General features: G+C 39.8%; 2 protein-coding genes across 31 annotated transcripts in view; one reads left to right on the forward strand and one right to left on the reverse strand.

Annotated features, from left to right (window-relative positions):
- Positions 1-27,796, forward strand: part of SPATA6L (spermatogenesis associated 6 like) — a 157,602-nt gene that overhangs the window by 1,454 nt on the left and 128,352 nt on the right. For 24 of the 30 annotated variants that reach the window (XR_008509664.2, XR_008509663.2, XR_008509668.2 and 21 more), the window contains 3 exons: positions 3,227-3,364; positions 9,134-9,182; positions 18,676-18,717. Coding sequence is in view for 2 of the 30 variants with exons in the window: in XM_054519978.2 (XP_054375953.1) it covers positions 3,227-3,364; positions 9,134-9,182; positions 18,676-18,717 (229 nt within the window). In the remaining 28 variants the exon portion in view is untranslated. Of the gene's footprint in view, positions 1-2,966; positions 3,101-3,226; positions 3,365-9,133; positions 9,183-18,675; positions 18,718-27,796 lie in introns of those variants that run through there. The other 6 variants (XR_008509685.2, XR_008509688.2, XR_008509690.2 and 3 more) reach the window with 2 other exon arrangements.
- PLPP6 (phospholipid phosphatase 6) lies at positions 2-3,013 on the reverse strand. The gene has a single exon (XM_002819819.4). It carries the CDS (start codon positions 2,973-2,975, stop codon positions 2,001-2,003), a length of 975 nt encoding a protein of 324 aa, XP_002819865.3. The 5' UTR covers positions 2,976-3,013; the 3' UTR covers positions 2-2,000.

Here is a 27,796-nt window from a genome sequence, read left to right on the forward strand (position 1 = left end):
ATTCACCATTATTGGTTAATTTTATTTTGATTTTTAAAAGGCATTCTTCAGTGTACAATTAACAAAGAAATCAGTTTTCTACTCTACTGTACTTAGGATGCTTCAAAAACATCAGGTGAAATGATCTATGCTTTAAGAGCCAGAAAACTCAGGCCCCAGCAACTAAAACAGAGAATTCCAAAATTGTAATTATGAACCAGATGGTAAGCCTAATTTCATGCCCCTAATATTCAGATTTGTGGACACTGCAAGAGGAAATATCATTTGCTTCCAAACATCTGGCTTGAATATTGCTGCAGTTAAAACAAAGGATCTCGCTAAGGTTAAACAACAAACCCAAACCACTTAGAGCTTCACAGTTTAGCTGCTTTAGCAAGTGAAGAGGTAGTCGGTATTCAGGATGTTGTGGGAATGCAAATGATTTGATTTTGAGGCATGGCTGTTCCTTTTTCAGTATGCCCCTCACTCTGAACAAGTTTATGCTTTCACTCATTCAAAACCTACTTATCACAGCCATTCTCCAAGTTCCGAACCTCAGTATGGCAGATCAAAGTCCATAATAATTTCTATTTATAAATGCCAAAATAGTCATTAAGATTATCTGAGGACATCACTTCCATGGGTAATTTAAAGGATTTCTTTTCAGGTAGAGCAGCACTTAAAGCACATACCTTCTCCAGTCTTTCTGGGTCAAAGAATAATGAGCAGAGTCCACCCTGCGTTTGGTGGTCTTTGGTCTTATGATTTGGAGAGGCACCATGGATGAACAGCTTTAAATGTAAAGGTCAATGTAAACAGAAATTTTGGAGTTTTATCTTGTGCCTGGTATAGCAGCAGACTCCCATGATGAATTTCAAGTTAAATACTGTTACCTAAAATGTGCTGTACCTCAGAAAACGGAATTCCTTGTGAAAAACTGTAGCATACAGGTATATACGAGAAAGCTTATGTTCTTGCATTGAGAAGACGTTCCTTTTCCCCACTTTATTACCCTCATAGAGGAGCATTATTCTTTATTCAGTGGAGATGACTGGCAGCATGGCCCCATCTCCTGTCATACTGGTCACTGGCATAATATGTGGTCAGCCTATTCCCAAACTTTCAGTTCCTCTGACTTTCCCCAGCAACTTAGTTTCTTTGCCTTCTCTCATGCCATGTTAGGTTGTAAACAGAAATAAGCATGGGGCCATGTCCCATTCTTCCTTTTCTATGAGCATCTTAGATGTGCCTACCTTTTAAGTGATTCCTCTTTAAGCAAGTTCTTGCTTTTTCTCTGAATGCTAAAAGACAGTTAGGGAGTAGGGGGAAATACATAAAGATCTTTTGAGGGGTGGAGGGAGAGGAGAGAAAGACAAGTATTATAATCGCTTTTCCCACTACCCGATCCACAAATATGGATAGAGATAATAAATTAAAGAGATAATAAAGTAAAAAAGCTTACCAAGAAAATCAGGATTAAGAAGAAATCTCCCAACTGTGGCAACAGATCTTCAGGGAATAAACTAGAAAAACCTATGTCTTGGACTTTAAAAATACTGTTTAAAATCTACCTCAGGAAAAGGACTAGGATTAGTACATGACCTGTCTGTATGTATATTTACAGAATGAACATCATGTTTCTTTCTGGAAGTTCAGTTTAGTGGTATGTTGATTTAGGGATTACCACAAAACACAAATCTTACTGATACCAACTTTTAACAGCAACAGTATAACCACCTCAGCTTGTTTTCTTTGCAGTTGTCCTGGAGACATAAACAGTTGTTGAATAAATATACAATAGAGGATTTTTTGGGTTTTTTTGCTTTCCCTAATATGGCTGTGTTCAGTAATGGCCAGCGTGTGCTCCAGCCTAGCAGCACATCAAGATCATGGGACACCTGAAGTCCCAAAGGAAGCCTGAAATGCCTAAGAGGGACAAGCGGGATGGCTGCTGGTTTAGGTTGGCATCATCGAATGTGGAAACCTTCAGACTTCCTGGTGCCATAATCAATGAGATGGTGTCATCGTTGACTCCACAGTAAAAAGAGGACCGGAGCATTATGGGGTGAGAGCCAGCAATAGTCCACGATGCTGTACTGCATGTAGCCCAGAAAAAAGCCAAAAGCCACGTCGGTGACATTGTGCCGCCCCAGCATGACCCTGGAGAGGCCCAAGACGAAGGCCCACAGAACCACCAGCACCCTCAGTGGAATGGCCAGCACCAGGTGGTTCAGGATGAACCTCGACATCAGGGCGGCCCTTGTGGCATGGCCCGAGGGGAAGGAGTACTTGTCCACCGAGATTGTGACAAACATGTCCATCTGGTTGTGGGCCGGGCGGCGCCTGCGGACCAGCCCTTTGATCAAGGCCACCAGCAGCAGGTCCAACAGCAGGGCGAAGAGCAGGTTCATCAGCACCTCGCGCCCGGCCCAGCTGTCGCTCCTGCACAGGCAGTAGAGGGTGCCCAGCAGCCAGGGGATGCCGTGTCCCGAGATCTCCAGCAGCTTCATAAGGGGTCGCACGCTGCCCCACGACGAGCTCTCTCCCGCGCACACCCCCAGCTTCTTGGACAGCCACAGGTCGATGGCCAGCAGGGAGCGCAGGGCGATGCCCAGGAAGGACGGGTTCAAGTCCATGCGGTCCTCCTCGGGCAGCGGAGGCGCGGGCGACTGCGAGGGGCCCGCCGCGGCCAGGGGGAAGGAGCCGCGGCGGTGAACTGGGCTCTCCGACGCACGGAGCCGGGCGCAGGTGGGGTCCACGCCCGTAGCGCGGCTGCTGAGCAGGGACTGGAACTCAAACCTGCTGCCGCCGCCACCGCCGCCATGGGCTGGGCTGCCGGGGTTGCTGCTGCTGCTCGAAGCGGAGACGCCCAGCGGCCGTCCCTCGATGCTCCTCCGGGGACTTGGCATCGCGGCTGGTGGCCCGGACCCCGGGACCTGGCCGGACCAAACAGAGGCTTCCCGGCCCTGCAGCCTCTTCCGCTTCCGCACTACCATCTCGGAGGGGCGGGGAGAGGAGCCGGCGAGAGCGCGATTGTGACACCTGGTGGAGACGTGGGAGGGAATTGGAATTTCCAGTGTGAGGAGAGCAGAGGGGAGGATGTTGGCGTTGGGAGGTACAGGTGAGGGAGTGAGGTGATGGGAAAATGTCAGTGTCTGTGGGAGCTTAAGAGAAATAGAGCCCCGTGTAACAAAACAAAGCAAAGCCTGTTTTCTCTCTCTTATTTGTTGTTTTCTTTCTTTTTAAGATTTCTTGCCCAGGAGTGTTCCTGCCTGGCAAACAAGATGTGTACCTCGGGGTCTACCTCATGAATCAGTACCTGGAGACAAACAGCTTTCCCTCTGCGTTCCCCATTATGATTCAGGAGAGCATGAGATTTGAAAAGGTGATCTTGGCTTTCTCATTGGCTTTTGTTGTCTGAAGATAACCTAAGAGTTCTTATAAAGAACACAGTTCTTACAGCATTATTTCGTAAATTTCCTTTTAAAAAAAATTATCCGAAAGCACTTCAGCACAGTGCAAAACCGCAGTCGGCCTTGAAGCAAAACCACAGTTGGAACACTTGCTTTTGTAATGCAGGTCTGAGCCAAGTTCTGTCAATCTAGTGCTAAATACCCTGGTTGATGTTTCCTATTCTTGGAACTCCCATGGCATTTTTTAACTGGAGCAAAGAGAGCATTTCTGAATGTTTTTGGAGGTGTTAGAGGTAGTTGCATTACATTTATGAAAGGGATTATTAATAAACTGTGGACCTTAGAAAAAACTGTATTAGACCAAGAAAAATAATGAAAAAGAAATAATGAAATTAGTTAAATCCTGTAACTAAAATCCTGTAACAAAAAGGCTGTTCAGATTTACTGTTTCCTCAGATCATACCTAGATTATTTAGCTACAGTGATAAAGGCTAGATTCCATTCTGGTGAATAACATGGTGATATAAATAGTCAAAACATTACCAGCCTTCTTCACACTAAACTATTTCATAGAATGTTGATGTTATTACTATGTCATCACTGACAATCTCTTAACATTTTTGTTTTGGAATTTGGAGATGGAATCAGTTTTAACCTTAATAAGTCTAATGATTTTGCCCCAAACAATGTCAGTGAGGGAGATCTGGGGAGAAGGAAGGCTACAGAGTAGAGCATGTCACTTTTTTTTAAAAAATTATACTTTAAGTTCTAGGGTACATATGCACAACGTGCTGGTTTGTTATATATGTATACATGTGCCATGTTGGTGTGCTGCACCCATTACTCTTTATTCCCCCCACCCCACGACAGGCCCCTGTGTGTGATGTTCCCCACCCTGTGTCCAAGTGTTCTCATTGTTCAATTCCCACCTATAAGTGAGAACATGCGGTGCTTGGTTTTCTGTCCTTGCAATAGTTTGCTGAGAATGATGGTTTCCAGCTTCATCCATGTTCTTACAAAGGACACGAACTCATCCTTTTTTATGGCTGCATAGTATTCCATGGTGTATATGTGCCACATTTTCTTAATCCAGTCTATCACTGATGGACATTTGGGTTGCTTCCAAGTCTTTGCTATTGTGAATAGTGCCTCAATAAACATACATGTGCATGTGTCTTTATAGTAGCATGATTTATAATCCTTTGGGTATATACCCAGTAATGGGATGGCTGGGTCAAATGGTATTTCTAGTTCTAGGTCCTTGAGGAATCACCACACTGTCTTCCACATGGGTTGAACTAGTTTACTGTCCCACCAACGGTGTAAAGGTGTTCCTATTTCTCCACATCCTCTCCAGCACCTGTTGTTTCCTGACTTTTTAATGATCACCATTCTAACTGTGTGAGATGGTATCTCACTGTGGTTTTGATTTGCATTTCTCTGATGGCCAGTGATTATGAGCATTTTTTCATGTGTCTGTTGGCTGTGTAAATGTCTTCTTTTGAGAAGTGTCTGTTCATATCCTTCACCCACTTTTTGATGAGGCTGTTTGATTTTTTCTTGTAGATTTGTTTAAGTTCATTGTAGATTCTGGATATTAGCCCTTTGTCAGATGGGTAGATTGTAAAAATTTTCTCCCTTTCTGTAGGTTGCCTGTTCACTCTAATGGTAGTTTCTTTTGCTGTGCAGAAGCTCTTAGGTTAATTAGATGCCATTTGTCAATTTTGGCTTTTGTTGCCATTGCTTTTGGTGTTTTAGTCATGAAGTCCTTGCCCATGCCTATGTCCTGAATGGTATTGCCTAGGTTTTCTTCTAGGGTTTTTATGGTTTTAGGTCTAACATTTAAGTCTTTAATCCATTTTGAATTAATTTTTGTATAAGGTGTAAGGAAAGGATCCAGTTTCAGCTTTCTCCATATGGCTAGCCAGTTTTCCCAGCACCATTTATTAAATAGGGAATCCTTTCCCCACTGCTTGTTTTTGTCAGGTTTGTCAAATATCAGATGGTTGTGGATGTGTGGTATTATTTCTGAGGGCCTCTGTTCTGTTCCATTGGTCTGTATCTCTGTTTTGGTACCAGTACTTTGCTGTTTCGGATCCTGTAGCCTTGTAGTATAGTTTGAAGTCAGGTAGCATGATGCTTCCAGCCTTGTTCTTTTGGCTTAGGATTGTCTTGGCAATGCGGGCTCTTTTTTGGTTCCATATGAACTTGAAAGTAGTTTTTTCCAATTTTGTGAAGAAAGTCATTGGTAGCTTGATGGGGATGGCAATGAATCTATAAATAACCCTGGGCAGTATGGCCATTTTCACGATATTGATTATTCCTATCCATGAGCATGGAATGTTCTTCCATTTGTTTGTGTCCTCTTTTATTTTGTTGAGCAGTGGTTTGTAGTTCTCCTTGAAGAGGTCCTTCACGTCCCTTGTAAGTTGTATTCCTAGGTATTTTATTCTCTTTGAAGCAATTGTGAATGGGAGTTCACTCATGATTTGGCTCTCTGTTTGTCTGTTATTGGTGTATAGGAATGCTTATGATTTTTGCACATTGATTTTGTATCCTGAGACTTGAGCATGTCACTTTTAAAGGTCTGGAAAGTGATGCCCAGAAAGTGACCTATCTGTTTCAACCTGAGGTTGACAGTGGAGATGAAGATCAATTTTCTGAAGGGCTAAGGTTGTATGTAACATTTTTATAAATCACAACCTATTAATTTAAATGAAGAATGTACCAAACTGGCTGGATAAATGAGGAAAGAAATAAATGGCTATTACCTTGGAACATATACTCAGAATCTAAAGGAACTTAGTTCTCCCATTTAGATGTTAGAAGTGGTAAAAAGTTGGTGGTAAAAGTGCAGTCTTTCCCCCATCCCAATAATTTTCTTATTAGTTATATCAATTTTGAATTTGCTCTGTAGAAGCCTTTTTTTTTTTTTTTTTTGAGACAGAGTGTTGCTCTGTCACCTAGGCTGGAGTGCAGTGGCAAGACCTCAGGGCACTGCACCCTCCGCCTCCCAGGTTCAGGCATCTGCCACCACACCAGGCTAATTTTTGTATTTTTAGTAGAGACAGGGTTTCACCATGTTGGCCAGGCTGGTCTCAAACTCCTGGCCTCAAGTGATCTGCCCGCCTCGGCCTTCCAGAGTGCTGGGATTACAGCATGAGCCACTGCATCTGGCCTGTAAAAGTCTTTAAAAATATTTTTATAAGAAGCCCAAAGATACAAAATCGTAGAAGCGCACAACTAGATAACTCCCACCTCCTTGATTTGTCAAAGAGAAGAGTGAGCCTGAGTCACATTTCAGATGCCACTACGGCTCTGTTGAAAAGCTGTACATTTGAGATTACTAGTCAAACAAATCATGGAACCACTTTTTCATTTTATACAATTCAGTCAATTAATTGTCCTCTTGCATGAGTTGTTTGGGTTCATATTCCTTTCTTCCTGTTGGTTTTAGCTTCCTTGTATGTGTTCCCTTCTCTAGCTTCAACTATTTTCAGCGGGTAGTGAAAAAATTTTCTTTTCCTTAGATCTGTTTAATTCAAAATGGAATTTTCTGAAGCATTTGGGTAAACAAGTTACTCATAAGAATATATGAGTCATTGTTTAAGCAGTTCGTGTTGATTAATTTACTCCCCAAGATCATACTTGAGAAAATCCTTAGATATGGATATGTTAGTTTCCTAGAGCTGCTATACAAAAGTACCACAAGTGGAGTGGCTTAAACAACAGAAACATATCGTCTCACTGTTCTGGAGGCTAAAATTCTTGAAATCAGAGTGTGAGCAGGGACATATTCCTTTTAAAGGCACTAGGGAAGGACCTATTCCAGGCCACTCTCCTAGTTTCTGGTATAGTTCCTTGGCTTGTGGCAGTGTAATTCCAATATTTACATGGCATTCACTCTGTGTGTGTACTGTTAAAAAAATTGAGGGTGGGGGAAGTCATTAGGCTGGGGCGGCTCCAGTGCTTTAAATTCCTATGTAAGCAAACTGAAGCCCAATGTAAACAGTAAAACTAGAGACATTTACCAAACAGATGCCACCAACGAACCTCTAACTAAAGATTTTACCAATAAGAAACTGCCAACTAACCTTTAACTAGAGACTTTACCTATCAGAAACTGCCAACTGATCTCTAACTAGGGTCTTTCCACTCCAACCAATTAAATATATTTTCTTTGTCTTATTTTCATGTCAGCCTGTAAAAGCTTGCTGCCCATAATGCAGCAGCGGAGGTCTCTGAACCTCTTTTAGTTCTGAGTGCTGCCCAGTTTATGAATTGTTCCTTGCTCAAATAAATTTAATTTTGCCTAAAGTTTTTCTTCTTTTCTTTTTCTTTTTTTTTAAAAAACAGTTTCTGTGCTCAAATTTTTGCCCTTCCTAAGGACACCAGTCTTATCAGAGGCCTACCCTATCCCAGTATGATCTTATTGTAATTTAAGTAATTTTATCTGCAGTGACCCTATTTGCAAACTAAAGTCATATTCTGAGATACTAGGTTTAAGACTTCATCCCACGAATTTTTGGGGGGACACAATTCAACCCATAACAATGGGTAAAATGAAAGGATTGTTAAAATAATGTAGGCAAAAAAACCCCACTTACCCACATTTGCTTGATAAATCCAAGTCAGTAGGACAAAAATTGATTATATGAGACACTTTCATTTTTGTTTAAGTTTGAATACCATTTAAATCAGAACTTTAAATCCTGAAATCAAGCTCTGCTGAAAATGTTTTGTTTTTCTTAGGTCCTAGAGCTTAGGGGGAAAGACAGGGTGTACCTTTATTTCAATCCTATCCCAGGCCCTTTTATTTCAGGAAGAAAATATAAAGATTTGGCAATGGCTAGACAGATATTACAATGTTTTTCTTGTGCTTCAAGATACACTTAAAACTTTTGATACTCTTCTCTCTTTCTTTTCTTATTCTATGGGAGTGTAGCTGCTAGTACTTAGCTTTCCTTTTGTGTTACGCGTAGGTAAAATTTCTTTTTATGTTCCTTTTTAGCACAACCAATTGCTTGGGGAGAGAAACCATTCATTCAGTTAACATTTAATGAGTATCTGTTGTATACAGAATGTTTTTCTAGGTAGTCAAACGAGACTCTTTGAGATTGATTCAAGATGGGCTTTTAGCAACAAACAGTAGAGCTAGGTCAAGTTGATATTTTTAGCATGTGGTAGACTTAGCTAATCGAGATTTTCTTGCACTTCTTATTGTTGTGTTAATTATCCTTCATTTATTCTATAATCACTTTTTGAACTTTTAATCAGACACCTATTAAAGGTGCATCTGTTGAATTCTAAAATGTTATGTGAGTGGATTTTACATATGTTAGTTACTTGGAAGAATATAATTTACAGCTCCTTCCTTCCTTCCTTCCTTTCTTTCACAGGGTCTCACTCTTTCTCCCATGCTGGAATGTGGTGATGCCATCTCGGCTCACTGCAGCCTCTGTCTCCTGGGCTCAAGTGATGCTTCAGCCTCAGCCCCCCAAGTAGCTGGGAATACAGGCATGAGCCACCATGCCCAGCTAACTTTTGTATTTTTTGTAGAGAGAGGGTTTCACCATGTTGCCCAGGCTGGTCTCAAACTCCTGAGCTTAAGCAATACACCCACCTCGGCCTCCCAAAGTGCTAGGATTACAGGTGTGAGCTACTGCACCTGGCATTTACAGTTTCTATATGTGCTTATTAATACAACTTTGAAAATTTATTTTCCCCATTTTTCTCTGCAGGTATTTGAAAGTGCAGTAGATCCTGGAGCTGTAGTAGACCTTTTGGAAAGTAGGTACTCTGAAAAACAAAACAAAAAGCCAAAAGACTATTGTGTGTAATTCACAGATTTAAAACTCTGCTCATTTCTAAACTGTGATATGTTCATATTTGATAAATATTTATTTGAAGACAGCCTATGTAAAATTTGAATCACGTTTTTGATTCTGTTACATACCCTTTTCTATATATAGATGGGCTTGGCTGGGCCTGGTGGCTCACATCTGTAATCCCAGCGCTTTGGGAGGCCGAGGCGGGTGGATCACTTGAGGTCAGGAGTTTGAGACCAGCCTGGTCAGCATGGTGAAACCCCATCTCTACTAAAAATACAACAAAATTAGCCGGGTGTGGTTGCACTTGCCTGTAGTCCCAGCTACCTGGGAGGCTGAGGCAGGAGAATCACTTAAACCCGGGAGGCGGAGGTTGCAGTGAGCCGAAATCGTGCCATTGTACTCCAGCCTGGGTGGCAGAGCAAGACTCCATCTCAAAAAAAAAAAAACACTAAATATAAATGGGCTTTGATGGATAGTATGATTCTGTTTGGTTGTTTATTTATAAAAATTGTTTTTATGTATTTCATTAAATTAGAATATTTTTATCACCACAAAAAGCAGCCCTATGCCCATTAGCAATCACTCCCTGTTCCCCACCAGCCCTCCTAGCTATAGGTAACCACTAATCTTTCTGTCTGTATAGATTTGCTTATTCTGGATATTTCATATGAATGAGGTTATACAACATGTGCTCCTTTGTGATTGACTTCTTAGTGTAATGTTTTCAAGGTTCATCCATATTATAGCATGTGCCAGAACTTAATTTTTTGTATGGCCAAATAGTATTCTGTTAGATCAATATATCACATTTTGTTTTTCTAGTCATCAGTTGATGGACATTTGGGTTGTTTCCACTTTTAGGCTATGATGAATAATGATGCTGTGAATATTTGTGTATAAGTTTTTGTGTGAACATATGTTTTAATGCCTCTTGGGTATACCTAGGAGTGAAATTGCTGGGTCATATTGATACAGGAGTGCTGGGAAGAGAAGAGAGTGTTACCTTTAAATGATATGGACGGGGGAAGGGAAGTGCTGGGTACAGGAAGGGTGTGGTCCCTGGCTAGGGCTCCATCCCCACAGACCTAGGTGAGGACAGGCACTCCTGCTTTCCCGCCCAAATGTTGCATTTCCCAAGACCATCCTGGCCCACCATGCCCCCATCCTGTGCCTGTAACAGCCCGAGACCCTAACAAGGTGGAGACAGAAGCGGCGGACATCGAGAGGAGTACATTGGCACTGGCAGAACGACACGGAGTTTGGCCGGGGCAGTTGGAGGAGAGCCAGGGCTGCCGAGCGGCCCAACTCCAGGGGAAAACCATCTCTCTTCTGGCTCCCCCATCTGCTGAAAGCTACCTCCACTCAATAAAACCTCACACTCATTCTCCAAGCCCATGTGTGATCCTATTCTTCCAGTACACCAAGGCAAGAAACCCGGGGATACAAAAACCCTCTGTCCTTGCGACAAGGTAGAGGGTCTAATTGAGCTGACTAACACAAGCCACCTATAGATGGCAAACTGTAACACACACCCACTGGGGCTTCACCCCTAGATGGTGCTGTAAACATTCACCCCTAGATAGTGCTATGGGGTCGGAACCCCACAGCCTGCCCCCCTCTGTCTGCTCCTCTAGAGATTTGAGCAGCGGAGCACTGAAGAAGCGAGCCACACCCCCATCGCACGTCCTGAGAGGGGGAAAAGGGAGCTTTTCTCGTTTCAATATGGTAACTGTATGTTTAACCTTTTAAGGAAGTTTCACATTATTTACCAAAGCAGCTGAATCATTTTACATCCCATCAGCAATGTATGAGGGTTCCATTTTCCCACATCCTGGCCAACACTTGTTATTGTCTGTCATTTTGATTGGTAGTCATCTTTGTGGGTGTGAAGTGGTATCTCGTCATTGTTTTGATTTGCATTTCCCTGATGGCTAATGATGTTGAACATTTTTTCATGAGATATTTGGCCATTTGTGTATTTTCTTTGGGGGAAATGTCTATTCAGATCCTTTGCCTACTTTTTAATGGGGTCATTTGTCTTTATTTTTTTGTTTGTTTTGAGACAGGGTCTCGCTCTGTCACCTAGCCTGGAGTGCAGTGGCACGATCATAGCTTACTGCAGCCTCAACTTTCTGGGCTCAAGCGATCTTCCCACCTCAGCCTCTGAAGTAGCTGGGACTATAGGCGCACAGCACCATGCCTAGCTATTTTTTGTTTTTGTTTTTGTTTTGTAGAGACAGGATGTCACTATGTTGCCCAGCTGGTCTTGAACTCCTGGTCTTAAGTGATCCTCTCTCCTGGGCTTCCCAAAGTGTTGGGGTTACAGACACGAGCCGCTGTGCCTGGCCTGTAAATGTTCTTTATATATTCTAGATACAAGACCTTTGTTAGATATATGATTTGCAAATATTTTCTCCCATTCTAGAATTGTCTTTCACTTTCTTGATGGTATTTTTTGAAATGCAAAAGTTTTTAATTTTGATGAATTTAAGTTTATCTATTTTTCCTTTGTTGCTTGTGCTTTTGGTGTCATATCTAAGAAACCATTGCCTAACTCAAGGTCATGAAGACTTACACCCATGTTTTCTTCTAACAGTTTTATAGTTTTGGCTCTTAAATCTAGATGATTTATACTGTGTTGGTTTTTGTAGACAGTGTGATGTTGGGGACGAACTTCATTCTTTTGCATATGGATATCCATTTGTTTTAGCACCATTTGTTAAAAGACCATTCTTTCCTTCATTGAATTGTCTTGGTACCCTTGTTGAAATTCAGCTTACAGTAATGTGAGGATTTACTTTTAGGGTCTCAGTTCTATTCTATTGATTCATATGTCTATTGTTATGCCAACACACAATCCTGATTACCATAGCTTTGTAATAAATTTCAAAACCAGGAAGTGTAAATCTTCCAGCTTAGTTTTTCTTTTTCAAGACTGCTATTTTGGTTCACTTGAGTTTCCATAAGAATTTTTCAATCAGCTTGTCAACGTCTGCAAAGAAGCCAGCTAGGGTATTGGTAGGGATTCCATTAACTGTAGATCAATTTGGGGAGTATTGTCACCTTAACAATATTTTTGAAACATGAATGTGGGATGGTGTTTCCATTCATTTAGGTTATTTTAAATTTCTTTTTCCTTTTTTTTTTTTTTCCTTTGAGACAGAATTTCACTCTTGTTGCCTAGGCTGGAGTGCAATGGTGCGATCTCTGCTTACTGCAACCTCTGCCTCCCAGGTTCGAGTGATTCTCCTGCCTCAGCCTCCCAAGTAGCTGGGATTACAGGCATGCACCATCACGCCCGGCTAATTTTGTATTTTTAGTAGAAACGGGATTTCTCCATGTTGGTCAGACTGGTCTCGAACTCAGGTGATCCGCCCACCTCGGCCTCCCAAAATGCTGGGATTACAGGTATGAGCCACCGTGCCCAGCCTTTAAATTTATTTTCAATGATGTTTTGTAATTTTCAGTTTACAAGTGTTGCATTTTTTGGTTAAATTTATTCCAAGGTACTCTGAAGCTGTTGTAAGTGGAATTTTTAAAAATTTCATTCTCAGGTTTGTTCAAGTTTATAGAAATCCAATTGATTTTGTTTTTGTTTTTGTTTTTGTTTGAGACAGAGTTTCATTCTTGTTGCCTAGGTTGGAGTGCAATGGCGTGATCTCGGCTCACCGCAATCTCTGCCTCCCTGGTTCAAGCGATTCTCCTGCCTCAGCCTCCCTAGTAGCTAGCATTACAGGCATGCACCACCACACCCAACTAATTTTTGGTATTTTTAGTAGAGACGGGGTTTCTCCATGTTTGTCAGGCTGATCTTGAACTCCCGACCTCAGGCGATCCTCCTGCCTTGGCCTCCCAAAGTGCTGGGATTACAGGCGTGAGCCACCACGCCTGGCCCACAATTTATTTTTATATACTGATATTTTATCCTGAAAACATACTGAACTTGTTTATTAGTTTTAGTAGTTTTTTGTTGATTCTTTAGGATTTTCTATATGCTAAATTATGTCATCTGCAAGTAGAAACAGCTTTACCTCTTCTTTTATAGTTTGTACGCATTTTATTTCATTTTCATATCTAATTTCCCTGGCTAGAATCTCCAGTACAGTATTGACTAGAAGCAGTGAAAGTGAGGATCCTTATCTATTTCCTGATAGTAGGGAAAAAGCCTTCAGTTTTTCATCATTAGTTGTAATATTAAAATATGGTTTTTCATAAGTGCTCTATATCAGGTTGAGGAAGCTCCTCTTTATTCCTAGTTTATTGAGTTTTTATCAGGAAGGAATGTTGAATTTTATCACATGCCTCTTCTACATCTATTGAGATGATCATGTGATTTTTATCCTTTATTTCATTGATATGTGATTTTTAGATATTAAACCAACCTTATAGTATATAAGCCTTTCTATATGTTGCTGGATTTGGTTTGCTAGTATTATGTTGAGGATTTTGGGATTTACAATCATAAGAGATATTGGTCTGTAGTTTTGTTTTCTTGTTATGTCTTCATCTGGTTTTGGTAATGCTAACTTCATGGAATCTGTTGGGGTATGTTCTGTCCTCTTCTGTTTTTTTGGAAGAGGTTGTGAATAATTGGTGTTAATTCTTAAGGTAGTATTTACCAGTGAAGCCATCTGGACCTGGGCTTGTCTTTGGGTTGTTTTTTGATTACTAATTTAATCTCTCTACACATTATAAGTCTCTTCAGATTTTCTGTTTCTTCTTGAGTCAGTTTTATTAGTTTGTGTCTTTTTAGGAGTTTTTCCAGTTCATTTATCTAATTCGTTGGCATAAAGTTGTTCATAGTATTCCCTTAAAAATATTTTTATGGGAGACCCTATCCATACAACAACAACAATAAAAATTAGTGGGGTGTGGTGGCATGTGCCTGTGGTATTTGCTTCTCAGGAGGCTGAGGTGAGAGGATTGCTTGAGTCAGGGAGGTTGAGGCTGCAGTGAGCTGTGATCGTACCATTCTACCCCAGCTTGGGTGACAGAGCAGGACTCTGTCTCAAAAAAAAAAATTATTTCTATGCTGGGCATGGTGGCTCTGCCTGTAATCCCAGCATTTTGGGAGGCCAAGGCGGGCAGATCACTTGAGCTCAGGAGTTCAAGACCAGCCTGGCCAATATGATGAAACCCTGTCTCTGTCAAAAATACACACACACACACACACGCACACACACACACACACATTAGCTGGATTTGGTGGTGCTTGCCTGTAATCCTAGCTACTTGGGAGGGTGAAGTGGAAGAATTGCTTGAGCCTTGGTGGCATAGGTGGCAGTGAGCTGAGATTGTGCCACTGCACTCTAGCTTGGGTGACAGAGCAAGACTCCGTCTCAAAAACAAACAAACAAAAAATTATTTCTGTAAAATCAGTGGTGATGTCTCTTCTTTCATTTCTGATTTTAGTAATTTGAGTCTTTTCTCTTTTTTCTTGGTTAGTGTAGCTAAAGGTTTGTCAGTTTTATTGATCATTTTAAACAACCAACTTTTAGGTGTATTGATTTTCTGTGTTGCTTTTCTGTTTTCTATTTCATTACTTTCTGCTTAATCTTTATTATTTTCTTTTCTCTGTTTGCTTTAGGTTTAGTATGCCCTTTTGTTTTCCCAGTGTCTTAAGGGTGAAAAGTTTGTGGATGGTGTGACTTTTATTTACATTTTTAAGCTTTATGAAATTTTCAACTGAGATGTTACTCAGTTGAAAGAATTAGGACAAAGGTCACAGATAATAGCAGAATGTAGAGAAAGGACCAGACATAAGTACCAAGTGAGCTGAGGCCATCCTGGGTAGAAGTCAGAATGGGAGCAGGCTAGGTCTCAGGCTGACATACCAGGTAGATTAAAGAGTTTGAAATTAGGCAAAGAGTGAGTCAGTACCTACAGAGGTAGCATAGGTTAGGGTAGTCACTGAGCAAGTATGTGTCTCATGAAGCCATCAAGGCAATTGGGTATAAAAAATGATGCCTTTGGCATTTGACCTTTTGAAAAGTAGATTCAATACCCAAGTTGATTTCCTGCATTTATATTTCTACCTGAATCTTAAAAAGCAGGAAGGTGAAACATCTCTCTGAGATGGGTCACATCTGTAAGAACATTGATTCTCTCAAGCCTCTTTAAATTCAGGAAAAAAATTCAGCATTCCAAATGATCCTGCAAGAATTGGGACATTTTCATTTCATTTCCCAATATTAACCCTGGGAGGTGGAATGAAGCATAAAAGGACGTAAGAACAGTTCTCTAGGTCACTCGTTAATGATTTCCTTTGTGCTTGATATTTAAAGCAAGTATGAATTACGTGATGCCATTCCAGAAGGCAATTAAAAGGTGTAGTTATTTTATCAAGCATCCTAATTAACTTGCTCTGTGGAAGAATAGGATTTTTCAATGAAGTATCTTGCAGATAAGAGGACAGGCCCTGAGAACAGACTACTTGGGTTCAAATACAGCCGTGTCACTGTTAGCCAGTGTGACCTTGTCCACATTACTATAGTTTCTCTTTGAGATTTAGTTTCTTCATTCATAAAAATGAGGATAGCCATTGCATTGGACTCATAGAGTTATGATGAGAATTAATTGACTATATAGAATTTAGAGCCTGACCATAATCAAAAAATAGTAGATGTTGGTGTAGATGCAGTGAACAGGTAACACTTCTACACTGCTGATTGGAATGTAAACCAGTACAACTACTATGGAAAACAGTGTAGAGATTCCTTAAAGAACTAAAAGTAGAACTACCATTTGATCCAGCAATCCCACTACTAGTGTATCTGTCTACCCAGAGGAAAAGAGGTCATTTTATGAAAAAAATACTTACACACGCATGTTTATGCAGCACAATTTGCAATTGCAAAAATGTGGAACCAACCCAAATGCCCATCAATCAACGAGTGGATATAGAAACTGTGATATGTGTGTGTATGTGTGTGTATTTATATATTCCATTATATATATGATAGAATACTACTCAACCATTAAAAGGAATGAATTAATGGCATTAACAATGACCTGGATGAAATTGGAGACTATTATTCTAAGTGAAGTAACTCAGGAATGGAAAATCAAACATCGTATGTTCTCACTCATAAGTGGGAGCTAAGCTATGAGGATGCAAAAGCAGAAGAATGACACAATGGACTTTGGGTACTCAGGGGGAAAGGGTGGGAAGGGAGTGAGGGATAAAAGACTACAAATAGGGTGCAGTGTCTACTGCTCGGGTGATGGGTGCACCAAAATCTCACAAATCACCACTAAATAACTTATTTATTTATTTATTTATTTATTTATTTATTTTTCGAGACAGAGTCTCACTGTGTTGCCCAGGCTGGAGTGCAGTGGCGCGATCTTGGCTCGCTGCAAGCTCTGCCTCCCGGGTTCACGCCATTCTCCTGCCTCAGTCTCCCAAGTAGCTGGGACTACAGGCGCCTGCCACCATGCCCGGCTAATTGTTTGTATTTTTAGTAGAGACAGGGTTTTACCGAGTTAGACCAGGATGGTCTCGATCTCCTGACCTTGTGATTCGCCTGCCTCGGCCTCCCAAAGTGCTGGGATTACAGGTGTGAGCCACGGTGCCCAGCCAAGAACTTATATAATCAAACACCACCTATTCCCCAATAACCTGTGGAAATAAAAAAAATTAAAAAAAAAATTTAGAGGCTGAATCAAACTAAGTGCTTAAATTACTATTGGGGTGATGGTTGGCAAATATATACTCCCTCCTCTCATTTTGAAAGCCTAAAGTTTCAGGCTGTCTTGGCTTTTAAGTTTCTTGGCATTAAAGTTTTGGCCTATAAATTCAAAATTTTTTCGTGAATCTACAAAGTTGGAATTTTACTTTTGTTGTCTGTTTAAAATGTTTTCACGGCTGGGCACAGTGGCTTGCACCTGTAATCCCAACACTTTGGGAGGCTGAGGTGGGCAAATCACCTGAGGTCAAGAGTTTGAGACCAGCCTGGCCAACATGGTGAAACCCCATCTCTACTAAAAATACAAAAAGTAGCTGGGCATTGTGGTATGCGCCTGTAGTCCCAGCTACTCGGGAGGCTGAGGCAGGAGAATCGCTTGAATCTGCAAGGTAGAGGTTGCAGTGACCCAAGATCGCCCCACTGCCTTCCACCCTGGGTGACAAGGTGAGACCCTGGTTCAAAAAATAAAATAAAATAAAAACTAAAATGTTTTCACTTGTTATGTTATTTTGTGAGAATTATCTTTATTGATTTTTTAATTGTTATAATTGCACCAACCTAATATATCATTTAAGTTATCTTAAAGATCTGAATTTTATTCTTGTCCTTATTTTAATTTTATTCTTGTCATTACATAGGCTCGCTATTTCTAAATATATTTTGAACTCAAGAAAAGTTTAAAAAGTTTTATATATACGTATATTTTTTGTTTGTTTGTTTTGTTTTAAGATGGAGTCTCACTCCATTGTCAAGGCTGGAGTGCAGTGGCACAATCTTGGCTCACTGCAGCCTTCACCTCCCAGGTTCAAGCAATTGTCCTGCCTCAGCCTCCTGAGTAGCTAGGATTACAGGCATCTGCCACCACGCCTGGCTAATTTTTATATTTTTAGTAGACACGGGGTTTCACTATGTTGGCCAGGCTGGTCTCGAACTCCAGACCTCAGGTGATCCGCCCACCTCGACCTCCCAAAGTGCTGGGATTACAGGCATGAGCCACCGTGCCTGGCCTTAAAAAGTTATATTTTATGTATAATTTGTATAGTCATATTGCACAATGTTGTAAGCAAGATAAACTTTTGTATGTTAATGGATAACAAGTGGATTTTGAATATTTAAGATGAAAATTGCATTGTTATTTTAGAGCTCTATGTATGTATACACATTTATTTATTGTATACACTTTTAGGAGACAAATATTGCATACTTTTCAGGAGGTGAAATGCTATTTTTTTTAACTTTTAGGTTTAAGGGTACATGCACAGGTTTGTTATATAGGTGTCATGGGGATTTGTTGTACAGATTGTCACCCAGGTATTAAGTCTAGTATCCAATAGTTATTTTTTCTGATCCTCTCTCTTCTCCCACCCTTCAACCTCGAGTAGGCCCCAGTGTGTATTGGTCCCCTCTGTGTGTCCTTGAGTTCTCATCATTTAACTCCCACTTTTAAGTGAGAACAGGCTGCATTTGGTTTTCTCTTTCTGCGTTAGTTTGATAATGGCCTCTAGATCCTTCAAAAGACATGAACCCTTGTTCTTTTTTATGGCTAGTGAAATGCTATTTTTATAATTCTGTTACTCTCATTCCACTCTCTTGATTGGTTAATTCTAGAAATACCTGATTTGATGTTCGTTTGGCAGTTATTTTTAATTATTATTTTTATTATTATTACTATTAAATGGGTTTTATGACAGTTTAAAACTTAATAATTATTGAAAGACTGTGGCAATTTTTGGAAGTATTAAAATCTCATTTTTTCCTTTTTAGGCTTCCTAACCAGGTTTGAATTAATACAGCTAGTTCCTCCAGGTAATGTGCCAGTAAATACATTTCTAAATTAGCTTAATATAATTTTAAAATAAATTTGGCCTGACAAAATGGGGACTGTACTTAAGAGTTGTGTTTGAAAATAGCATATAACTTTATATATCTATAAGTTTATATAACACATGCCTTTTTTCTGCCAATCTATTAAATTTTGTCTATTTTCAGAATAATAACTTTATGGTGTTTCATGGCAGGGAGCATAACTTAAACAGACTCCTTGTCTTTCCATTTTTTAATAACTTTATCTAATTATTAAATATTTTTTTCAGTCCTGGCTTAGCTGATTTCAAGTTTTGGCCTTTGGCTGTGTTCTAATTTGTGGGGTGTGTGTGTGTGTGTGTGTGTGTGTGTGTGTAAAACCCTAAGACATTTTCATTGTTAGATGCTAGAACAAGGTTGGTAAACTATAGTCCCCAACCAAATCCAGCCTATAGGCCATTGTTGTATGGCCCATGAACTAGAAATGGTTTCCACGTTTTTTATTGTGATTTAAATCATATATAATTCATCATTTTCAAATGTACAATTCAGTTGGTTTTAGTATGTTCATAAGATTGGACAGCCATCACCACTAATTCCAGAACATTTTTGTTACCCCAAAAAGAAATTCTGTATTTATTAGCAATCATTTCCCATTCCTTCCTCCTCCAGGCCCTGGCCACCACTAATTCTGTCTCTGTTGATTTTCTCATTCTAGACATTTCATATAAATAGAAGCCTACAATATGTGGCCTTTTATATCTAGTTTCTTTCACTTAGCCTAGTGTTTTCAGGGTTCAGCCATGTTGTAGCATGTATCAGATTTTAATTCCTTTTTGTGCCTGAATAATATTCTTCTATATGGATTGGGTAATGAGGGCTCTACCATTATGAATGGGTTGATCTATTCATGGATTAAGGTATTGATGGGTTATCATGGGAGTCAGACTGTTGGCTTTATAAGAGGAGGAAGAGAGACCTGAGCTAGCATGCTCAGCACCCTCACTATGTGATTCCCTGTGTCACCTGGCTACTCAGCAGAGTCCCCACCAGCAAGAAGGCCCTCACCAGACACAGCCCCTCAACCGTGGACTTCTCAGCCTCTATAACTGTAAGAAATAAATAGCTTTTAAAAAATAAATTACCCAGTTTCAGGTATTCTGTTATAAGCAACAGAAAATAGACTAAGACATTTCTACTTTTTGGATGTTATAAATAATGCTGTTTTGAATATTAATGTACAAATTGTCTTCTGTGTATATACCTAGGAATGGGGTATATGGTAACTGTTTAACTTTGTGAGGAACTGCCAAACTATTTTTGGTTTTTACATTTTTAAATGGTTGGGAATAATTTTTGAAATGAATATTTAGTGATGTGAAAATTATATGAAATTCAAATTTCATTATTCATAAATACAGGTCGTTTTGGAACATAGCCATACTCATTTGTTTAAGTAGTGTTTATAGCCACTTTTGCAGAGCAATGACAGAGGTGAGTAGTTTTAAACAGATGGCCTACAAAGCCTAAAACATTTAGCAGTCTGACCCTTTATAGAAAAAGTCTGTGACCCCTGTGCTAGAATCATGAGATTCTAGGAGGAAGCTGTTCTGTGGTACTTTTGCTTTGCAGTGTGTCTTGAGTGACATAAACCTGAGCTGGTGAAAGAGGTTAAGACCTGCCACCCAGTGGCACCAATTCTCATAAATAGTCTTTCAGTATAGCTATCTGGTGATTTTAGGGTTGTTGGCATAGAAGTGTGTGTGTGTGTGTGTGTGTGTGTGAGAGAGAGAGAGAACACTGAAAACTCAGAAAATTCTCCTCTGGTCTTTGCTATTACACATTTCTGCTTTTTTTCTTTCTCAAAATGAAAATAGCTTCATAATTTTTACTTGTAAAAAGCATTCCCAAATCACGTAATCCTGAGAGAATCTTTATTTATATTTTGATGAACGTATTTCTTGATATTTCTCTATAGAGAGAAGAACACATAGATATGGAATTTTTACATAGCATACATTTTTTTTCTGTTATTAACTTTCCCCGTTGTATGTCACCATTATATTGTTGTTTAAATTTTTTAAATTTAATTTTATTTTTTATATATATTTTTTGAGACAAGATCTCACTCTGTCACTCAGACTGAATGCAGTGGTATGACCTCCTGGGCTTGAGCAGTTCTCCTGCCTCAGCCTCCCAGTAGCTGGAACTACAGGCATGCACCATGCCCAGCTAAATTTTTTTTTTTTTTTTTTTTTTTTTTGCAGAGATGGCGTCTCACTATGTTGCCTAGGCTGGTCTCAAACTCCTGGATGCAAGTGATTCTCCCACCTTGGCCACCCAAAGTGCTGGGATTATAGGCATGAGCCACCATGCCTTGCCTATGTTGTCATTTCTAAATGCATAAATCTACATCTTTTTTTTTTCAAATTGATGTTTTTATGTTTGAGACAGAATCTAGCTCTGTTGCCCAGGCTGGAGTGCAGTGATGCAACCTCAGCTCACTGTAACATCCACCTCCTGTGTTCAAGTGATTCTCCTGCCTCAGCCTCCTGAATAGCTGGAATTATGGGCGCCTGCCAGCGCATCCAGCTAATTTTTGTGTATTTTTTGTAGAGTCAGGATTTCACCATATTGGCCAGGCTGGTGTCGAACTCCTGACCTCAGGTGATCTGCCTGCCTCGGCCTCTCAGAGTGCTGGGTTTACAGACGTGAGCCACTGCCCCCGGCCTACAACATTATTTTGATAGCTCCAAAGAATTTTATTAATTTACGTATGTGTTTTTTATAGGTCTATAAACAGTATTTCCATAGTATTTTGGGTTTTACTTTTCTTACTTTACGTTATTACCTATAGTTTACTTGTCATTTTCAATAGCTATGTATTTTTCCATAGTGGTGGTGTTATCCATAAATTAATATTGTTGAGCATTTAGATTTTCTTTTATTTCACATTTTTATAAAACTATTTCTCTCTTGGTATATTTACAAATAATAGAATTACTAGATTGATCCATGCCTTTTAAACTGGGGTAAACTGAACCCCTATAAGGTTCCAATACTTCTCCTGCATCCAGGAGTGCATGGCATGCCCCTTCCCCATATGCTAGTTAATGCTGGATACTGTCAATTGGATTTGTTGTGTTTGCAAAGTGTGTCATGGCTCACGCTTATAATCCCAGCACTTTGGGAGGCCGAGGCGGGCGGATCATGAGGTCAGGAGTTTGCGACCAGCCTGGCCAACATAGTGAAACCCTGTTTCTACTAAAAACACAAAAATTAGCTGGGCATGGTGTCAGGTGCCTGTAATCTGAGCTACTTGGGAGGCTGAGACAGGAGAACTGCTTGAACCAGGGAGGCAGAAGTTGCAATGAGCTAAAATCGCACCACTGCACTCCAGCCTGGGCCACAGAGCCAGACTCCATCTAAATAAATAAATAGATAAAAATATATTTTATCCTATTTTATGATCTATCTCCTTTTTAGATAAGACTGTGACAACCTTAAATTTAAAACTTCTTAAAAATTTTCATTTTCAACATTATGATTTATTTTCTTTCTTTCCTTCCATATAAAGTGACTGTCACTGTCCTTTGATTACTTATGGAGTGATGTCTGGATATAAATGTTGATTTTGGTATAAATTCTTATTTTTAACAAAGTTTTAAATCAGTTATGCTTAAAACAGTTATACTTTCCCTGTTTTGTTGTGTTATTTTGATGTTTTATGGTGTGTGCTTTTCTTTTTCTTAAGAGAGCATGGGAGAAGGAAGATGAGACTAGCAAATGTCTCAACTAAAGCAGAGGGGAATGAGGAGGCTTTTAATAGGGATCATAGTCCTGCCTGCTGTGAATATCACTGGAGCAGGTCAAGGGCCCGAGTGAAGTGCAGTGAACCCAGGAGTCTGTAGTTCTTTCTTCTGCTTCTTGGTTCTTTGGCAAAGGCTGCCGCTGGAGACAGACAAGAACCCCACTTTGTGAATTTAAGAATAGGTGCTTTTGGAGATGTCATTACCTTCATAGTAGACGGAACTGAGCGGGCACCTCCTGCCTGCTTTTCAGAAATTCTCACTGAATGTTTTTCAGCCTAAAAGTGACAGGCTGAAATCAGGGCATTGAGTTTTTTTCCATAAGTTTTTTATTCTTATTTGACCCAATTTTATGTTCAAACATATATCACTGCTGGCAATTATATTTTAGTATGCTGAAAAAGTAGAAGCATGCCCACTTTGGTCTTGTTTAATTTTACATGGATTTTTAAAAAGTTACTCAATACCTAAGTAATCTCACTATAAAAAATTTAACTAACACGCAAGTATGTAAAATAAAATGTCAAAAGCCCATTCAGCAATCCCTGACAGATAATTACCATTAACAATTTGATGTGGGCCAGGTACGGTGGCTTGCGCCTGTAATCCCAGCACTTTGAGAGGCAAAGGTGGGCAGATTGCTTGAGCACAGGAGTTCAGGTACAGCCTGGGAAACATGGTGAAACCTCATCTCTACTGAAAATAAAAAAATTAGCTATGTGTGCTGGTGCGTGCCTGTAGTCCCAGCTACTTGGGAGGCTAGGGAGGTCACTTGAGCCAAGGAGGTTGAGGCTGCAGTGAGCTGTGATCTTGCCACTGCACTCCAGCTAGGGCAACAGAGTGAGACCCTGTCTCAACAAAACAAAACAGAACAAAACAATTTGATGTGTATCTTTTTAAACCTTCTAAAATGCATTTAGTATATTCAGCCAACCCTAAAATACACACACATGCACGCGCATACCCTATATATAGTTGGACCTTCTGATTGTCAAGTTCCACATCCACGAATTTGGCTAACCATGACTCGAAAATGTAGTTAGGCCTGTGATGGTTGTGTCTGTACTGAACATGTACAGAGTTTTTCTTGTCATTAGTCCCTTAACAATACAGCATAACAACTATTATATAACATTTACATTATATTAGATATTATAAGTAATCTAGAGATGATCTGAAGTATACAGGAGGATGTGCATAGGTTATATGCAAATATTACACCATTTTATTTCTTATTTTTAATTTTTTATTATTATGCTCTTTTTACCTTCAACCAACTCACCCCAACTACACCATTTTATATCAGGGACTTGAGTATTCATGGATATTTTCGTATCTGCAAGGGTTCCTGAAACCAACCTCCTGTGGATACTTAGGGATGACTATATATTAAATACAGTATATATAAACATGAATATATTTAGTATTTAGCATATATAGTTGTGTATGTATATATTTTATGGTTGGTTGAATATACTAAATGTTGGTTTTCTGGTCTCTTGAAAGACATATGACAGTCCAAGATATATTACATTTTAAAAAGTCAATTGCAGAATATGTATTTTCAACATATATACACACACACACCTATATATATGTTCACTATATATATTCTGCAACTTGCTTGTTAAAACTTACTATGTCTTGGAGTGCTATATGTTTTTCATGTGACCAGAAGCCCATCTGTGAGAAGGTTGCAAGAACAGTTGTTTGAAAAGAATGATTGCAGAATATTCTAGCTGAGTGCATAAATACTGGTTATAACTCAAAAATTAATAAGATGCACAATGGGAGCTGTGTTATACTTTTTTTTTTAATTTACAATCTCTCAATTTCAGATTGTAATTTTAGTGGAATTAAATTTGAATTGCTCAAAATAACAATTGATTTTACTTAGCTTCGGATGTACTACAGATTGATTCATTAATTTGTTCAACATATATTTTTACAGGCATACTTTGCACACGATCTACACTGTGCCAGTCTTCCTAGTGTGAAGCTGGTGGCACCAGATATGTAGCAGTGGCAGTGAGCCCTCATGATCTGCTGATCTTGATACTAGCTAATTTTTTTTTGTTGTTTAAAGTTCCCTGCGGACTGCACTGTGGGGTCACATGGGCCACATTTGGGTTCTCAGGGACCAATTTCTCTATTGGCTGAATTGTTACCTTTTCATTTAGCTGTATTTATTGCTTGATATTTTTTCTCATTGCTTTCAAACACACTTATACTCAAAAGACATGATCATTAAGTTAATAGTACAAGTAAATTAATAATACAAGTAATAATATCCAGATGTGCATATGGCTTTACTGCTAAATAATGAAGAAGTCTAGTGATCTTTGCTGCCAAGAAATAAAGACCCTTCCTGTTCTTCAGTTTACAAAGGTGGGAAAAAGGGAATGGACACAGGGGGGCAGCGTGATCCTATTCCACAGTGAGCTTGATGCTTTCTTTTTATTAACCTCTGAGATAAATACCTTCACTTTGGGTAAGTCAGGTATATTCAGTCCAACTGTAAAAGCCTATTCTAGTGGGCACCCATTCACTTAACAGAGCTTAATTTTATACTTTTATAACAATGCTTTTGCAGCAGTATTTTATACTTTCTTAGCAATGCTTTTATACTTTTATAGGCATTAGCAAGGAAAGAACTTTTGCCTCAGATTATTTGGTTTTGAATTCCTACTTTGCCATGTGGTATCACTAGCCATGTGGCATCATGACAGGTCAAACTCTCAGAGCCTCAGTTTCCTTATCTGTAAAGAGGGAATCAAATGTGATCCTGTATCTGGAAGCGCGCTGTCAATTCTGACATGCTCTAAAAATGTTGGATATTCCTCCAGCCAATGTTGTTATTAAAATTGTTATTTCTCTTAAAGTCTCATTTGTTTCCTTTTTGGGGGAGAAGTTCGTTGATGCCACTGATGATGTCACTGTCTGTGTAATTAGCTCTTAAGAAGAACACTGAGTTCTTTCAGATACTTCCCTTGACCTATAAGACTTGTTCAGCCTGTGAATATGTTATTATTTCTAACCTAGGCTCTTGCTGTACCATCCTCTTAGTGTGCTGACATTTTCACACTGGGTGGCAGTTTGGATTTCTAGAAAATGACCGCACCAGAGAGACTGTCTTGAGAAGCTTCATAGCCTTCTATTTATTTGTCTAACCCTGTTTCAGTCTATTTTTATTCCTGTGATTCTAAAGATAGGGTATGAGCTCGCTTTCAATTTTCCAGTCTCTTATATTTATCTAAATTCTTGATAAACACAGGAATAATAATGTAGCAGCTATCATTTAGATGCAGGGACAAGAACTAGCCAAAAGCATATGAAAGGAAAGAGGAAAAAGGAAAGGCCTCCTGTGTAGAACAGCATATCATGCATCTAGGTGTTTGTTCCCGGTAGGAACATAATGATGTTTACAGAAATCAAAGCAGTTCTGGGGCCGCTGCTGGGCTGGTGTCAGGGAGCAATCATGGTAATGATAGGCAATGTCAGGTGCCATGCTGTGCATTCTACATGGCTTTGTCATTTGTCTTCACAGTAGTCTTAAAGGGCAGGTACAATGACAGTTTTTACATTTTCTTGAAGAGGGGACTGAGGTTAAGTAGTTTACATGATTTTCCCAAGATCACATAGTTGGTAAGTGGTGGAGCAGGGATTTGAACCCAACCCTGCCTGACCCTAGAACTTGAATTTGTGGTGCGCGTCTGTAATCCCAGTTACTCGGAAGGCTGAGGCAGGAGAATCGCTTGAACCCGGGAAGCAGAGGTTGCAGTTAGCCAAGACTACGCCATTGCACTCCAGCCTGGGTGACAGGGCGAGACTCCATCTCAAAAAAAAAAAAAAGAAAAGAAAGAGTTCTTAACCCTATAGGCTTCAGGAGAAAGTTGTGTTTTGATGCTAGTGATAGCTGGGGAAATTGGCACATCACTTTCCATTTGCAGGTTGTACTTCAGAGTTTCTGGATGGAGGCAGAGTCTGTTTTTGGCCAACAAGGGTGGGAGGATTATGCCCATCACAGGGAGCATTGTAAGAGGAGCATGGATGAAGAAGGCCAGGATGAGACTAGTAAATGAAGCAGATAATTGATGTTAGAATTACACCCATTGGCTGAGCACTGTGGCTCACACCTGTAATCCTAGCAGTTTGGGAGGCCGAGGCAGGCGGATCACCTGAGGTCAGGAGTTTGAGACCAGCCTGGCCAACACGGTAAAACCCCGTCTTTACTAAAAGTACAAAAATTAGCCAGGCATGATGGCGGGGTGCCTGTAATCCCAGCTGATTGGGAGGCTGAGGCAAGGAAATCCCTTGAACCCAGGAGGCGGAGGTTGCAGTGAGCCAAAACTGTGCCACTGCTCTCCAGCTTGGGCAATAAGAGCGAGACTCCATCTCAAAAAAAAAAAAAAGAATTACACCCATCTTCCCTCCTATCTTCCTAGCCTCTCTATCTCTTTATTCCTAGTAAGTTACTCTTATGGAACTTAATTTTTAATTATACATTTATTTGTATAATTGTTTAATACTCTTGGACTGTAAGCTCCTGGAGGGCATTGATTATATTTATCTTCTTCACCAGTATAAATCCAGTGTCTATAAGTCTTACTACATAGGAGGTTCTCAATGAATGAAGTGTTTTTTGAATGTATGAATGAAAATAAATTATTGAAAAATGAATGAAGGGTAAGAGTTGGAAAAGCTTTTAGAGAACATTTAGTCTCCCTCCTCCTTTTTTTTAATAGTGTGGAAACTGAGTCTCAAAGAGGGTAGCTAATGCTTATTGAGTGGCTAACGTAAGCTGGCACTTAAGCAAGTTATCTTACTTTAGTCCTCATGTTCATTCTTTTAAGAAGCATTTATCAGTTACCCATTATGTCCCAAGCGTTGTTCTACAGGTTTGGGGGCAGCATCCAGGATGCTGCACTTCACCACTCGTCTCTGAACATCATTGAAGTTCAATTTTAAAATGTCTATCTTTAGTGATATTTCAAGGGGCTTGTTGAAGATGCTGATAGTGAGGCCCCTTTTCAGGTGTGATTGTCTTGGCTGGGCCCTGTATTGATTGAACTGCTGTAAGTTCACACCTTTCTAGGGACAGCCCTGCCAGCAGTAGAATAATGTACAGAAAAGACAAAGTCACTGTTTTCATGGAGCCTTGATGGAAGCAGATCACGAATAAATACATGAACAAAAATATCAATTAGTGGTAAATCTTATGTCGAAAGTAAAATAGGGTGATGTGATGGGGAGTGTCTGGGAAGCAGTGCTCT

Source organism: Pongo abelii, chromosome 13 (assembly GCF_028885655.2).
Source record: "Pongo abelii isolate AG06213 chromosome 13, NHGRI_mPonAbe1-v2.0_pri, whole genome shotgun sequence".
Classification (NCBI taxonomy): Eukaryota; Metazoa; Chordata; class Mammalia; order Primates; family Hominidae; genus Pongo; species Pongo abelii.